This window comes from Thunnus maccoyii, chromosome 20, assembly GCF_910596095.1.
Source record: "Thunnus maccoyii chromosome 20, fThuMac1.1, whole genome shotgun sequence".
In the NCBI taxonomy this organism is placed as follows: Eukaryota; Metazoa; Chordata; class Actinopteri; order Scombriformes; family Scombridae; genus Thunnus; species Thunnus maccoyii.
The window spans coordinates 16513434-16530631 of record NC_056552.1 but is presented as its reverse complement, the minus strand read 5'-3'; the positions used below and the strand labels follow the sequence as shown (position 1 = coordinate 16530631).

Genomic DNA, 17198 nt, shown 5'->3' with positions numbered 1-17198 from the left:
TCTCTTCTTGTTTTCTCCCCAACAGTCATTGAAGACAATATTTGCACAGTAGTCTAACTGTCTCAACCCTTTTGTCTCTTTTTCACTCTCCATCTCCCCCCACTGTCTCCCTCTGGTCCCTGTTAAGAACGCTGTGAACTTTGTGGATGACAGTTTCCCCCCGGGACCTCGCTCTGTGGGCTTCCCCGAGGGTGACAGCGTCCAGCAGCGTATCAAAAAGTGGCTCCGCCCCCACGAGATCAACTGCAGCAACTTCAAAGACCGGGGCGTCAAGTGGTCCGTCTTCCGTACGCCGCGACCCTCTGACATTCTGCAAGGCCTGCTGGGAAACTGCTGGTGAGCTGTCAGCTGAACACAAGGACACTAATCAGTAACTTGGAACAGACTAGAGGCGAATCTTCATTTACAGAAAGTACTTTTGTGTGGAAAAAAAAAAAAACAAGCAGATTTGCTCCGATTGCCCTGATTGCTGCTATGAGCCAGGTCAAACAAAAATAGCCAAAGATCCCCAAAGTGAAAAGAAATGTTTAAATGAAGGTCAGAGGTAAACAGAAAACCCTTCAGTTCTGTGAGTCTGCTTGAGACAAACACTGCAGCCTGAAGCTAGTTGAAAGAGAGAGAGAGATGGAGACAGTGACGGAGAGGCAGCAAAACAGTAAGTAAAAAAAAAAAATGAGAAAGTGAGAAACTGAAAAATTGGGAAGAAGACAAGCATTAAATGAAAGAGCGGGGTAGAGTCGGGACGGATGTACAGATACACCTGACAGGAAGATTATTCACGGAAATGTGGGTCTGGACACATGCTTTATCTCTCTGCCCTTGTTCTGTGTGTCCCTTGGGGTGTGTGTGTGCGTGCCTATGTGTGTGTTGTCATGCACTATATTCCTCCCCGCATGCACACACATATACATACGCACACAACAAAGAACAGTCAGTCACAAAGTTGTCCCAACACAAGTTTCACTTCATCACCAGCACACACAGCTTATCAAAAATAACCCTCCCTAGAGCCGATTCCTCTCACTCTCGACAGGATGTAACCCAAATTCTCCCTCTTTGGCTGCATCTCTCTCACTCTCTGTCTGTCTCTCTCTGTCGTACACACACACACACACACACACACACACACACACACACACACACACACACGCGTGTCCTAATAAACCAGCAAACAACCTAGCTCCCGCGAGCCAACCAATGACAGCACAGCAAAGAAGTGCCAGTCACCCTCGTCCTTGAGTAGGGCTGCAACACAAGCTGACATTAGAGTCACATTATGACACGGCTAATTGGATTTTCATTTGATTCCTTTTGCCGATCGGTTCTTCATCAGCGGCTGAAGGAGCTGATCGGCCTCGCTCAGCTGCCACTTGGAACAGATGGAATATAACTTTAATAATACACATTAGCAACCCCAAACAAAAGAATTGAAGTCTTTAAACAGCTGCCGCGCTAACACACATTGACTGGCGAACTGAGAGCCATATTCGTTCCATCTGTAGATGAAAAAGTAAAGTAGCTTGTGAGTTTGTTCTTAAATCTCCACTGTTTTCAGCCAGTAAATCAGTATTATACAATATCTTCCTATATTTTTAGATGAACCAATGCTCACTTTTAAGGAAATACGTTCCTTTTAAGTTGTATCCACGTGTCCCCAGCCGCTCTTGTGCGAGGAATTTGCATGTTCTGATGAATCCAGATTTCTGATTACCTAATTTCTCTTGCAAGCTAATAAGGGGAGGTGAGCCAGTTTTGTTTTTGCTGCAGGGTGAATTGACAGTAATGGGGAGGTAACCAGAAGGCATAGAAGTTCAACTCATGAAGTGTGATTGATTTTCAATGAGACCAAATTATGTAAAGAAAGAAAGAAAAAAAAAACGTTCATAACTGCTCGAGGTACCTTTCAGAGGATGTTTTAATTCCGCATATATAGTCTGATGGCTGCTTGTCAGTCTGTTTCTTTATTATTCTTTCTGATTGCGTCCGGCAATCAATGTTCTTTATACCTGCCTGTCTTTTTGACGGAAGTGGGCGTCCATTCAGCCATCCGCCTGTCCATCACAATCAGCTGGTCCCTCATTTCACAGCTTAATTCATATATATTGTCTGTGTGCTTTGTCTCAGTCACATCCTTCCATTAACCCATCCTGTCCATGCTGATCTGACTTCTTTTCATTTTCCGATTCATTGAGTTTTATCTCTCTCCAGGTTCCTGAGTGCGCTGGCGGTGCTGGCGGAGCGTCCGGAGCTGGTGGAGAGGGTGATGATCACCAGGACTATCTGCCAAGAGGGAGCCTACCAGGTCCGGTTATGCAAAGACGGGACGTGGACCACGGTGCTGGTGGACGACATGCTGCCCTGCGACGACTACGGCTACCTCCTCTTCTCCCAGGTCAGAAAGAGGCAGGGAAGCAGTGAAAGCTAGAAAAAGGAAGGCTGCACAAGACCTGGACACTTGTTCACTACAAATGTCAGAGATGCACAATGCGTAGCGGAAACAAACCCTACTCTGCTCATATAATGTTTGTCCTTTTCCGTTTATAGAGGTTATAGAAGATAGAGACTACAGTGCAACATACTGAAGCGCGCAGAGCGTTCACCCTCCGACATGCTTTTTATAGTCACACTCGTACCATATTGTGACCCTTGAAGGCAGCCGAACATGAAACAACTGAGCACATAAACTCACTCTCTGTAACACTAAGCATCAATCTAAGTTCCTCCGTGCTTGTTCAGCATCACGGAGTCACATTCACAGAGTCACAGCAAAATCAATTTACTATTATCTTATTAATGTAAGTTCAAGTTCATTCATTATCTTGCGTGCCTCAAAGGACCTTACAGAGGAGGAATATACCTGCAGGTCTAATTAATCAACAGTCAATTACAGGACAAATGAAGTATTGCATTATGCAACAAATAAAACGCAGGGAAACAAAAGGCACAGACACACACATGAGAGATTTAATAGCTTACCTACATAACCTTGTAGTGACTAGCTGGCATCATCCACCTTAGATCCTCAAGAAAGAAAGTGGTGTTTTGTAGGGCAGGCCAGATCAAAGTGTATTGCTTCTCCATTATGGCTGAGAATGTAAGAAATGCCGGTATAAAAAAAAAACTGTAATGTGAATGATGATAAGATAACAAGGAATAATAGAAGAATGCATAAATAAGACATTCCATTTTTCATTTATCACATTATCATGTTCAGAAACCTTTAAATATTTGAGTTCCAGCCAGACGTTTGAGAGGCAACACTTCAAAACAAGCCCCACAGCACACAGAACATCCCATTACATGTCAACCTTTCAACCTAGATTGATGACTATTTCCTTTTTTTCTTTCCCATCATTCCAGGCCCAGAGGAAGCAGCTATGGGTGGCGCTGATTGAGAAGGCCCTGGCCAAACTCCATGGCTCCTACTTTGCCCTGCAGGCAGGGCGCGCCATCGAGGGCCTGGCCACACTGACGGGGGCTCCCTGCGACTCCCTGATGCTGCAGGTCAGCTCCACCAACCCGAGGGAGGAACCCATCGATACAGACCTCATCTGGGCCAAGATGCTCAGCTCCAAGGAGGCCGGGTAAGAAATAATGGAATAATGGAAAAATATGCTTTTTCTAAGGAACATCATCTTTGCTGACTTTGCTTTTTTGAATAAAATAATTCATAAATACATAAACAATAGGTTGGTATATTCTTGTACTATACAGGGAATAGACGGCATAATGAATAGTAAACGTCTCACTGGAAAAAGACACTAAGGTGTTTCAAAACTAGGAAGGTGATGAATGCCAATTTGCAACATATGTCAGTAACAAAAGAGGTCTTGTAATCAGCACTTTGATATGTTAGCTTTCAAAGCAACATGAGACAACTAGCAGAGCTCCAAAGGGGCCAAATCATCTATGGCCAAACTGCAGGTCCATCTGTCAGAAAACCTGCAGTACTATTTAATATATCAAAGGGGAACGGCCTGGAACATCATGACAATAAACACTCACCAGCCGCTTCATTAAGTACACCTGTGCAATCTAATGCAATCCAATACAACAGCCTTTGTCATGAATTTTACATTTACAAAGCTTATATATACATTTTCAAGTTTTTGTTGACACTGTCAGAAAGGTGATAATTCTACTTTTATTATCGAGGTGGTAGTGGGTGGTGGTGGTGTACAGGTGTTCCTAATATTTTGTCCATTCCATTAACATACATGAGGATATAACCTCTACTTAAATTCATTCCAGAAGATTTGTGTAAAGACGTATTGTATGTTCACCAATGACAATGTTGTGAATCCTGTGTGTTGTGCTTCTCTGTCAGGTTTCTAATGGGTGCGTCTTGCGGAGGAGGCAACATGAAGGTAGACGATGTTGTCTATGAGTCTCTGGGTCTGCGGCCTCGCCACGCCTATTCCATCCTGGATGTACGAGACGTCCAGGGTTACAGGTACGGATTGACAGTGGAAGGAACATGAACTGAAATGAACAATTGACTGTGTTTTCAACTTTCTATGAGTTACTTCTCATCCCGATCATCACCTGTTTTCCTTTGTTCATCTATCTATCTGTTTGCTCCCTCTTCACATCTGTTCTATCTATCTTTCTAACATAGTAGACTTCTAATGGAAACATGACATTGTAGGATAAAATAAAATTATAGTCTATGTTCAATTGACATTCTGGCCACATATGGCTTTAAAGTATACAGCGCATTCTATTGAACAAAACATTACCCGTCACCCTTTTAGTTTAAGTGCCACTCCACTTATAACATCCATATTTTAGTTTTCTCAAGGCTGAAAAAGTCTCCTTTAATTCTTTCCTTTGCCTTCAGCTACATCTCCCATTCATGACTGATGTAGTTCAAAAACAAATGAATTATACAATAGGTTTCACTGGCATTGTACAAAATATTAAATATTTTGCACACATTAAAAAAGTATTCATAACCTTGTGTTGCCTCAGATTTGAGCTACATTAAATATATTATAGATATTGATGAAAAGTTTTCCTTAGTTTAGAACTGATGAAACAGATCCTTACTTTGTGAAGGTGTTCTTTGAAGGATTCATAGATAAACTGGGAAGGGGTTTGATGCCAGTAGAGAACAGGTGCACCCCAGTTCAGTTTGATCCCTTTGATCAGGGTAGCACTGCAAGTCAACACAATGGAGGCTTCTTCTGTCCTACCTTTGAGAGGAAGTTGAGAGTAGCAGTAAATCCCAGATGTAATTTGCTCAAGAGCCACACACAAGCACTTTAATTTACTGCCATAAAGCAATCAGAGTGGAAGATTGGGCCACAGCGCTTGATCTAAAATGAGTTGGAGTCCTCTTGCTAGGAGCCCGAGGAGATGAAAAGCAGCTTGGAAACAGCTCTTCACCTGCACTTTTTTTAGAAAGTGGGAACTCTCCACTATGGTTTCCTATTATGCCTCCTACATTTTTCACTGTAGGGAGGAGGCAGTAAAATGAAATGGGTTGTTAAAAAAGGAGGCAATCATCCATAAGAGGAGCAATATGAGTCTGCAGAGATGGGGATGCTGCGTTGACTGAAAGCTGTTGTCACTTTAACTGGATTCTGTTTTTGGCCTCTCCCTGTCTTGTCTGTCTGTCATCTCCTTCTCCCGCTCCAGGCTGTTGCGACTACGTAACCCGTGGGGTCGCTTCTCGTGGAACGGCAGCTGGTCGGACGAGTGGACAGATTGGCCGCAGCACCTGCGTCACGAGCTGATGGCTCACGGCAGCAGCGAGGGGGTCTTCTGGATGGAGTATACTGACTTTATAAAGTAAGACCCACGTTCACACACACACACAAAAAAAGTGTGATTTCTTTTAAAATCCCTCAGTTGTAGATAGGAATCACCTCTTTTTTTTTTTTTTAGACTACACATTCACTCACTCACTCTGTTAGCCTTTCTTCCCCCTAGTGGCCCTTAGGACTCATGACAGCATCTCCAGTCAACACTGAACCAGAATATTTAGTCAACATTAGTCATCATACCATCATGCTGTGGTGTTTTTGCTCTACACTTTGGCTTCACAGTCAATCACCGAGCTCAGCAGTGTGATGGGCGCACTGATTCTTCTCTGCTTTATTAAATTTGAGCGTGGCTGCTAAAGCTACACTTCTTGTTTTTTATTCCAGACACATCACTTGTTAGAAATGTAAAATGCATGACTTCCTATGGGGGGGGGTTATCCCAGGGAAGAACTACACAACACCAGCTGTTTGGCATAACAAATGTCAAAGCTTTTGTTAACCGAGTACAGGTGAAATAACTCTCAAAATCTCCTCTAATTGTGCCAGGATGGACTCACATCCAGTAATGTGCTAAAAGTGATGGATGGCTTAGTAATCTCATGCTTCTGCGGATTTTACGACCATCTGGTATTGACACCGATCTGAATAACTGTTTTTGTTGTTTTTCATACATTTGTTGACAAGCATATGATACACTGGTGCCCACACCACAGTGTTATTATGGAATTGTGATGTTTTTTTTTTTTGTGTGGTTGCTCTGTTTTCCAGGGATTTGGCAGTTAGAAGCTTAGACTTGTCATGCCTCACAGTGTGTTTTGTCATATTAGATTAATCCTGTCATTCAGTCACACAGTTTCCAGTATTGAGTGGTATTTCTGTTGCTGTCCTTCTGGGTGTTTCTTTGCGTGACTGCATATCTTTCTCAGGCTGGTGACCTTGGAGAAGACAACAAACACCGATGACATTAACGGTTTGAATGAAAACAAAAATGAAAGTAATGTAACCACAATAGGGAGTTGTTGCCCAGAACATTCCCAAAACATTACTGACACAACCATAACGTTATTAACAGTAACAATAAATCCTCAAACCTGAAATTCAAATAAAATTTGAAGAAAATCTGCGAAAACGTTTTAGTAAATGTTTCTATTCTGTGTGAATAAGCCAACCTTTTTACACAACAACTTCAAAATGATCTCATGGACTGAGCCGCTCAGAAATATTCCTCTTAGCAAACCATCTGATGGATGGACAAGGTCACAAAAGTTAGTAGTTTCACCTAAAGATAAATTATGTAAGTCTGTGGGTCTGTTATTCATGTCCCTCCTGTCTGACAAAACAAAAGTTGCAATAAGTCCAGGAAGACCAATGCGGCTGTCCTCTCCAACAACACAAACCTGAAAAATGTGTTTGGCCCAGACGAGGATCCCATCCGTCTTCCGACTGTTTATTGTTTTCTCTGACAGACACATAATCTCTCAGCTTTGTACTATATGATAAACCTAAAGGAAAAATAAAACGTGTTCAGCCTGTTGGATAAACACTGACCAAATTAGAAAGCCCTTATATCGAATCATACGCATCAAGCGGACAAATAGGAGTGATGTTGATTCTTAATAACATTTCAGAAAGATTATTACACTGAAAACGTGTGATAGTGCAAAACACTTATCAACAGCAGAGGTGTTTGTCTCTAGTGATCAAAACTTAATGAAAAACTTGAGCATATTTGTCCTTTTTTGCTCTCGCTTCCTCCTGATTGTCAAGAAGACAAAAGTAAGATGTAACGCAGTTGTCAGAGCGAGGTTAGGAAGTGATGAAACAACGAAAAAACAGACTGGAAGAGAGGAAGAGGATGTCTCTTGGGGTCTCTGTCTTTGAAGACGGAGGTCTGATATGTTAGCAAGTAAATGGTGTTTGTACAGCAGCACCCTCAGAGGCTACACCGGTGTTAAAGAGCTCCGTGTGATGCATACAAATACACTCGGCTCATGACAGGCGGAGACCATCCAGTCAAACCGCTGGTGTCTCTGAAGAACATACAGACACACACAGATTTCACTGTTGATGCCATATATAGACTAAAGAACGCTGTCTCCTCTCTCAACTCTCCTCCCACAGGTACTTTGACTCAGTGGACATCTGTAAGATCCACTCAGACTGGCAGGAGGTGAGGCTACAGGGCTGTTTCCCCAGCAAAGCCAGCGGGCCGGTCACAGTCACAGCCCTCACTGTGCTGGAGAGGACGGCGTTAGAGTTCGCTCTCTTCCAGGAGGGAAGCAGGTAATCAGCCCTCCCTCCCTTTCAGCTTTTTTTTGTTCCCTTCACTCCTCTCTTTCTTTCTTTAACCCATTCATCCCTCCTCCCTTCCCAGGCGCTCAGACACGGCCGACAGTCACCTGCTGGACCTGTGCATCATGGTGTTCCGCGCTTCCTTCGGCAGCAGCAACAAACTGACCCTGGGCCGCCTGTTGGCCCACAGCAAGCGAGCGGTGAAGAAGTTTGTGGGCTGTGATGTGATGCTGGAGCCGGGGGAGTATGCTGTTGTCTGTTGCGCCTTCAACCACTGGCAGATGAATGTCAGTGGGACGGGAGGTCCACCCACACCCGGTAGGTGTACACACGTCATTTGCACAAGCAATGCTTTTGTTGTGGGTTTTTTTTGCTTTTTTGTTGTTTTCGCTTATGAATATTTATCTAGTTTTCTATCTCTTTCCCAGTTTCTAGTCCTACCAGCGGAGCAGCACGGCGGCCCAGCCAGGACTTCCCCGGCTACATCTTGGCCATCTACAGCTCCAGACAGGTGATGGTGGAGCAGGTGGAAGCGACTGCAACTACGCTTGCCGATGCTATAATCCTCCTCACGGAAAACAAAGGCGAAAGACACGAGGTGAAACACACATTTACACACACACACACACACACAGATATATATCTGAGAATAAGAGAACAAACAAATCTACTATAAACCAACCAATGGTTCTGTGAAATATCTGTTATTATATTTTCACTTTCCTGCTTTCACCTTCACTCACTGCCCCCCCCCCATCCTTCTATCTCACAGTTACATACACACAGACACTGTTTATTCACCTGCTTTGAATATAATATATTTGCTTGTGAAGCTGAAGAATACTTGCACCTCTGTAAGCCACTTTGAGATTGCACTTTAGATTTTCTTTGCAGTCTTAAATCCTATTCTGCCTTTACATGTGCAAATATGTGTATCTGACACACACACACACAGGCTCTCACACCCAAGGAAACAAATTACTCTGGCTCTCTTGAACAACGCTTTCCTGAAAGTGCTGTCACATTGGCTGATATTTAAGAGGATGACAGCTCTTTTTAAACTGTTGAGATCATCTTTGTTATATCATTCAGCTCTTCAGCTCTCCAGGAATTCACCTCTCACAGTAGGTGGGCAAAGCACTTGGGAGTGCATGGCAGCCACTACATGAAAACTAGTGTTTTTAACAATATGGTTAAAAAATGTGGGGTTTTTGTGGATATTAATAAATGATTTCAGCAGTCCTGACACTTAAAACAAGAACTTTATTATTTAGCACCACGTATGTGTGCAGTTGGGACATATTTTTAGGTACAGTGGGATTGCTGGACAATTTTACTGGGCCATTTAGAGGTGATATGGCAGGAGTTCAAGCAGTTAAGCTGCACTTGTTTTCACTTTATTACAATTACAGGCTCCAGAAGAGAGATCAGCAGCCACTGCTTGAAAGATGAAAATCATCTCACTGTCAGACAGAGTCGTTCTTGTAAATGTTGAATGCAGTCTTAAAGGCATAAATCTATGAAATGCTGCTGTTGGTGATGTACCTCTCTAACGCCACCACTTAGTAGTTAGACAGCAGATTATTTGTCAGTTTTTGGTGTCGGTCAATCAAAACCAAACACAAAGTTTTCTGTTCAGACCTGCCATTTTACTGTCATAGTGGGAGAAAGCTAGCAGGCTCAAAGCAGGTAAAAGACTCAGTAGAACAGAATGCAGTGCAGCCATAAAACAGGTATGTGACACATTGACACATTATGATAGAAGAAATACCACTTTCTTTACCTACACCAGCCTTTGACATGCAGTACCAGTCAAAAGTTTGGACACACTTTCTCATTGAAGGGAATGGGAAGGTGTGTCCAAACGTTTAACTGGTTCTGTATATGAGGTTTGTATATAGATTACAAACCTCAGAATTCCCCCAAATTGGAGGACGAGCAGCAAAATCTGTCCCAAATAGTTTTGAACTGGTGCTGCAGAAGCACTAGCAGCTGATTTTAATACATCTTAACATCACACATCTCGCTGAAACCTAGTCTATTATTTTTTGTTTTGTTTCACTTCACGGAGCTTTGCGGTAGCTCAGGCAGGCATCAGTCGTTTACACTCACATTTTCCATATACCATCCAATCATGACCATAACGTATCAGTAACACTAGGTGGTCCATAGAAACATCTAGCACTCTTTTTATCTGCATACAGATGAGTTGAGTGCTGCGTTCTTGCAGTAATCCTTTCAAATGTGTGAATTTTGAAATATGTGTTCTTTTTCATCAAATTTAGTGTTTCTCTGGTCGGGGGGGGTTTGAGCTCAGCTTGATCAGATCAGGAGCATCACATGAGCAGAGTCTCCAAACTTGCCAAACTAAAATGCGTTTACTTTTACAATAAAGTTAAAACCTTGAGATGAAACTCAAATGTTTCCATTTATATGTAACAGCGAGGAGCCTCACATTCTCTGACCTTCTCTCCCTTTTTGAAAAACTCTCATGCATTGCTATTTTTTGCGTCTAAAATGGTAAATTTCTAAAGTATGTGAGTTTTCAAGGTTCTATATAATACATTCTTTTAAACTCATAAGAATCATAAACTCACATAAATGTGCGAATGTGTTCTTCTTGTACATTTTTCTGCTTACATATCAGTGTGTGTCCACTTGTTTGACTGTGTTCATCCGTATGTGCTCTCAGGGCCGTGAGGGCATGACCTGCTACTACCTGACGCACGGCTGGGCGGGGCTCATCGTGGTGGTGGAGAACCGCCATCCCAAGTACTACCTTCACGTCTCCTGTGACTGCACTGACAGCTTCAATGTGGTGTCCACACGCGGCAGCCTCAAGACCATCGACAGCGTACCGCCTTTACACCGGTACGCACATTATATACCCTCTGCTCTTTATCACACAAACATACACACATAAATCTTAAAGTACACCTCTACTCAAAAATATGTTTTTCTTCTTGTGCAGTTGAATGTTGAGCTTCACTGTGCAGAATGATGTATGTGCAGAGTTTGACAGTGGAAAGCTGTTTTCATATTCATCCACTGGAAGTTTCTCTGTGTTTCAATCCTGGTCCAATATTCAACTTACACAAGTGTGATGTGGAAATCTGAAGCCTCCAGTGCACAAACATTCAGAATGAACTTTACAGTGAAATAGTAGACGTCTTGTGTCCAGCAGTTAAACTTCTGAAATGAAATATATTTGCATATTTATAGATTCTGTAATTTTTAATGATAGAGGAGGAGTAGAGGGAATTTTAATGATTTTTAACAAGATAACTGAACTTTTTTTGTGGGAAAACCATATGAGACACAATTTATAATTCAAAGTAGAGTATTTTATATACATCTTAAAATATGTCTAGAGGGAATCTTTAAAGTCTTTTTTTTTTTTTTTCAAGCTATTTTGGCTCGGTAGGAATAACCTGAACAGATAACAAGTGGAAGAGATTAAAATGCTTAGCGAACATTTGGAACAGGTGCAGCAAACATCCACCCATGTAGTCAATTCCTGTATATCCTTTCACAGACACACTTATATAAACACGATGATCCCAGTGGATTAGTGCTGTAAAGTATATTTCTTAATAATCTACCTACAGTTATAGCAGCCTTTTTTTTTTGTTTTTTATTTTTTTGGGAACTCAGTGTACACTGCCCTTTAAAGACCTAAAAATATTATACACACCTGCGAAATCGAGCACAGGGGAGCTCTTCACACATCATTAGATCTCTCTGAATTTAGGTTCTGTGGACATCCACAACTGTTTCAGTTGTACAGACCCATTACAGCGCACATTAATATAGATTTACAGCCTCCTCACCTCGGAGTTATGTCCCACTTAATGGGAAACTGTAAAAAAGTCACCATGCATGAGGACCATGTCTCTTAATGACATCCTCTCTCCTTTAACAAGAACATTATGGCAGTTCACTTGATAAAAACACTTAACGCTGCAATATCAGTCTTATTTTCTAATGTTGTTATTCACTTACGGTTATACAGTCAGTTCATAAGTGAAAGCGTTTAGAAGATAAGGTAATCATATTCCAGACAAGATGTACAGTAAATGTTACTGGAGTGAACTCACATATTATTAAAACTATGGAGGTGTGAATCTTATCCTGATATGAATCAAACAATTTACTTTACAGTGCTGACTGATCTATTTGTCTCCCTACAATCGTAGCTTTACCTTTTCTGAGTGAATAATAAACAGTTCCCAAAACAGTTGCATACTTAGGGACTGTATGAAAATGATTAAGGGGTGAGGAGGAGACAGAAAAGGGGAGTGGTTATGTTTTGTTTTGTTTTCTTGTAGCTGTTTTGTTTTCTTTTAGCTGAATGGAGGGTAGTCTGACTTTTTGGGGAGAGCAGGGGATTTTATTTCAGCCTTCCCTTGTGAGATTTAATGTTTAAAAAAAAAGAAAGAAAAGAAATTCATATTTATTTTGATTGTCTGGAATCTGGCGTGGGTAGAAAGTCCATCAGCAGCCACCTCTCCCTGGTTCACTCATTAGATAATTGCATAAGTGTTTATTTAGCAGCTCTTTATTTGAAATTAGAGAGTGGCTGTATTTTCACTATTTTCTTCTGTTTTCCATGAATATCTTGTATTGAGATTCTGAGGGAGGATATCAGGGGGGGGTCCAAAGAAAATATTTATAGGGCCTTGCTTTTTTATAAAATGAAATATGAAATATAAGATTCAGCCCCCTCCTCACACCAATGATTTTCTTACAGTCCCTACATACACAGTGCACAACTGAAGATACCATGTTTGTATTCATATTTAATCTGCCTTGACTGAAGCTAGAAATGTCTGCAGCTGGAGGCCTCTCTCAGCTGTGTGTTTTTATTTCAATGCTCTGTCTCCCCCTGCAGGCAGGTGCTGGTGGTGCTTTCGCAGCTGGAGGGAAACGCCGGCTTCTCCATCACCCACCGCCTCGCTCACCGCAAGGCAGCCCAGGCCTCTCTGGGAGACTGGACCCCCACCAAGGCCACCCACAGCCCCCAACTCACCCCAGACATTGACGGCCTACACCGGCCCAGGCCCCTATGACCACCGCCCACTATCTCACATACACACAGACTCTAATCCAATTAACTGTCAGACCACTGGAAAACCAGGCAAGGGGGGCAAGCGGCATGTTCGACCCTACAACATGGAGCAAGATGTGTATTTTGTGTGTCTTCTTCGGATGAACACACACCTGAATGTAAAGCAGGAACGGGCAGCGTTTATGTGCTCTCCTTTTAACGCTCCACAAATGCTGAAGTTTTCATCCGGCCCGCATGCACTCTGTCCCTTGCCAAGTGGATGTGCCATGTCAGGATGAAATGAGGGAGGCGGGCCACATGGAGTGACCAGGACTCACTCACAAAAATGATTTTTCATGCAGGAGCCCCCCAACTCCAGGCACCTGAAAGGACCAGTTCAAACTATGAAATGTGGACATTTTTGGTACAAGCGCTGTATGTGGAGCAGATGTCAGCCCTGAGTTTCGTATGCTTGGAGACTACCCTGCTTTCCATGAGTTTCGGAAAAGTCAGGGTGGAGTGCTGTAACTACTGAGCCATTTACCGACCCACAACCTATGAGCCAATCACCCGCCCCGATCAGACACTCCCCACCCCCCCCACCCTCCATGTCGCCCGCTCCCTCGGACAGCTAACAAAGCGGGAGCCTTCAGTACGGTACTTGATGAGCCAAACCCGACTACCAGTTTTCCTCACAGTCATACATGTTTTGTTTTTTGTTTTTTTTTTAAATTTGAGACTTGTCAGTATCAGTGTTACTTGTTTTATACATGACCTTTGTTGCCGTCTCATCTGTTTTTTGTGCATGTTTGAGGTTGTAGAAAAAGCCATCATCCATACAGTACTGCTTGTCCCCACTCTCCATCATCACCGCAGTGCTGTCTAGCGCTCTCTCTAGCTCAGGACCAAACCCATGATTTGTACAGTAAGCCAGACTCAAGCAAAACCTCAAGCTGATTTTGTGGCAGGTGTGTGGTGTCCAGATAGTTGGAATGGCATCTTTATTTATCTCTGTTGTTCTGACTAGCCAGGTTCATATAGAGAGTAATATTGTGATGCAGGTTTTTATCTTGTGAATACCCACAAACAGTAGAATTCTCATCCTAGTGCTTTGATAGACATAAACATATAATATTGGCTTTTTCCCATACCGAGAAGCAACCACTGTACCTCCTTTTTTTTCCTCCCTTTAATCCATTTTCACTCATTCCCAGTTTGGGGTTTGACTTGTGGAGGTGAGTCATTACATGACAAGCTTTGTAGTTTCCCCCTCAGGCTTCATCCAGTTCACCAGTCAGTTTATATCTCAACACATAAATTCACACTCTCTTCACAATGATGTAGGGTGAATTAATGCTGCACCTTGCACTCTTGGATTTTGACACCCCAAAAATTTGTGTCGGATCGTTTTGGTACTGAAGGTCAATCGGTATTTCTCACACTTCAACAGTTTGCCGGGGTGACGATTTACACTTTTAGTGTACTTAGGGAGTACTAGAAGAGCTAGTGGCTGTTTGAACAGTCAGTTTGCCATAGGGGAACTCTTAAGAGGAGCCGCTGAGTTTACTTTGGGAGGTCAGGGACCACTTTTGTTTGCTTGGGTGCAGCGCAAGCATCTGGGCCATCCTCCCACAAGAATACACCGACATCACAGTTGCAACAGCACGGAGTCCTCGTGTAATAACAAATTACCATTTTGTCAGACTCCATGCACACATAACAAGAGACAGAAGAGAGCCCTCGAGACATGTTGTGACACAGAAAGTAGTTTCGTTCTGTCGCAGTTTTCGGTCGGGCTGTGTCGAAGGACAGGTTGCCTACAGCTGTTGTTACGTAGGTCCTCTTGTAGCACCCCATCAGCCTGTCCTTCCTTGTTTCTCCAGTGTCAAAGCCATTACTCCTGTTTCAAGAAGGATCTTACAGTCCTCACCATGGCAACATAGATGTTTAATTAGAGAGAGGGGTGAGACTAATGCGGTACTATAGTAACAGGATGAAGTTGATGTCTTACTATTATTTAGTGAAATGGGAAAAAACTTGAAAGTAAAATCCTTGGAGCACTCATACTACAATGAATGATTAGGGGATTTTTTTTTTTATGTTTTATTCATTTTGAATCTAAACATTAAAGTTCCTTCATGAGATGACTCAGTTTAGTACTTCATCTCAGCGACCTTGAGTTAAACAGGTGCTGAAACGTGCCCGTCTCATGGGCATTTCGTCCCTTTTTGTTGGTATTGTCAGCGTTGATGGTCAAATGGCAGCACTGTGTCCCGATGCTTGCAGTCTTACTTACTCTGCACAACCACATCTACCAGCTCTAGTAGGCCGTACTTCATGACATCTTCAGGATAATTTGTAAGAAAACTACATGTAATGTTTCTTTAATGAAATTGTAAATACGTTTTCCAAAGAAACATAATGTATAATGACCACTTTCAACTGTCTGTTGGCCCTGTGTGAGTGTGAATGCGTGGTCACAGCCAAGAAGCTGTGAATTTAGCGTCTAATTTATTTGTGTAAGTGATTTGCAGGCCTGTTGTCTAATGAATACTGTTGAATACTGAACTGATGAATGACAGATAAAGGAATGTGATAATTTATGGCTTTCGTTTGAGCCCAGAGGGATTTAGCTCAACAAGAAATGAACCTGCACTGAAACACCTGCAAAGACAAGGCACCTCAAAAATTCAGTGTCACTGCTGGATCACTTTACATTTACATGAGATTGATTTTTTTTTTTTTTAATGTTTTTGTCATAATTGTCACTTTGGCTCTTGCTGGTGTCCTGTGAACCCAATCCTCTCCTGTTCAGTTGTGACGGTGACCCCGCCATGCATAAGGGGCCCCCCCTGCTGCTGAAGAGGCAACAGCCAGAGATAAGCTAGTCATTCACAGACTAGCCAACACGCCTTTTCTCTCTCCTCTCCTTTGTCTGGTCCCCTCCTTGTAAATTGTAAAGACTGCAAACTTAAGCCACACAAAAGATATAAAATGGGGGCGGGGAATCAACTGACTCTTTTAAACTTGTACAAAATAAAGAAAAAAGTATCAAAGTAGTAAAAAAAAAAACAAAAAAAAAACCTAATGCTGAAAAAATGGAACTCTGACGAATGTGATATATATTTTATTGATCTTTTCTGGGGGGAATATGAGTACATGTGTACAAACATGTATGTTTAATTTTCAATCTCAGGTTCCAATGGACCAAATAAATTTTTTTTAAATTAAAAGGCAACATTTGTTGTTATTACTAACATAATGTTATCCATATTTCTGTCTACCAATTTCCATTTATTACACAGGAACAGACTTGCTCGCTTACCTTTTTAGCCACGTAGCGGAATGGCAGTGTCACTTTGGCTCACACTGAAATGTCTCATAAATGGAGTGAATCACCATGAAATTAGGTTCAGTTATTGATTGTACCCAGAGGATGAATCTGGTGATTCATTGAGTATTCCTCTGACACCACCAGCAGGTCAATGTTTTCATTTATCCAGTGAAATATCTCAACATCTACCGGATGGATTTGCACAAGATGTTCTTTTACATGACATTCATGGTTGTTTAGGGCTAATTAGCAAAGGTTAGCAGCTTGTCCTGTTAGTTTGTTAGAAACAACTTGAAAAGCACACGATTATAAACAGTCAGAGCAGAAATTATTTAGATTTTGATTAATAATAAGAGGAAGTTGAAGCTTGCAAGCATGAAGTATTTCAGAAGAAAAAGACAGGGCTCTGATGAAAGGATGATATATTTACATATCAAACGTTTTCTTTTACTAACACATACACTTGTTTACTGAACTTTTATCGATTTCAGAGATCCGCTTTCCGATGTGTTTGTTATCATTGATTCCTCTTTGCTCTCCGTTTCCCAGCCTGTGATGTGCCTCTTCTCATCTCTGGACTCCCTCTTTCCCAGCAGACTGAGTGTGTTTTTGCAGAATAATATTTTTATATGGAATATATCTTTCTAATTTATCTGATTTTCTGGCACTTTATCCTCGTGTGTGTATTTCTGTTTGTGTGTGTGTGCATATAAGCGAGGGTAGGCCGTGGTTGAAGGGTTGCGTTACATTTGGGGGA

At 42.0% G+C, this 17198-nt stretch overlaps 1 protein-coding gene across 3 annotated transcripts in view; it reads left to right on the top strand.

The window, feature by feature from the left end:
- capn15 (calpain 15) overlaps positions 1-16334 on the top strand; it is a 42219-nt gene extending 25885 nt beyond the window's left edge. For all 3 annotated transcript variants that reach the window (XM_042397585.1, XM_042397584.1, XM_042397583.1), the window contains exons 3-12: positions 128-336; positions 2209-2392; positions 3361-3584; positions 4328-4453; positions 5641-5793; positions 7890-8051; positions 8143-8378; positions 8489-8658; positions 10753-10931; positions 12952-16334. In XM_042397585.1, coding sequence (XP_042253519.1) covers positions 128-336; positions 2209-2392; positions 3361-3584; positions 4328-4453; positions 5641-5793; positions 7890-8051; positions 8143-8378; positions 8489-8658; positions 10753-10931; positions 12952-13129 — 1821 coding nt within the window. In that variant the 3' untranslated portion in view covers positions 13130-16334. The remainder of the gene's footprint in view (positions 1-127; positions 337-2208; positions 2393-3360; positions 3585-4327; positions 4454-5640; positions 5794-7889; positions 8052-8142; positions 8379-8488; positions 8659-10752; positions 10932-12951) is intronic.
- Positions 16335-17198: the final 864 nt, after the last annotated feature.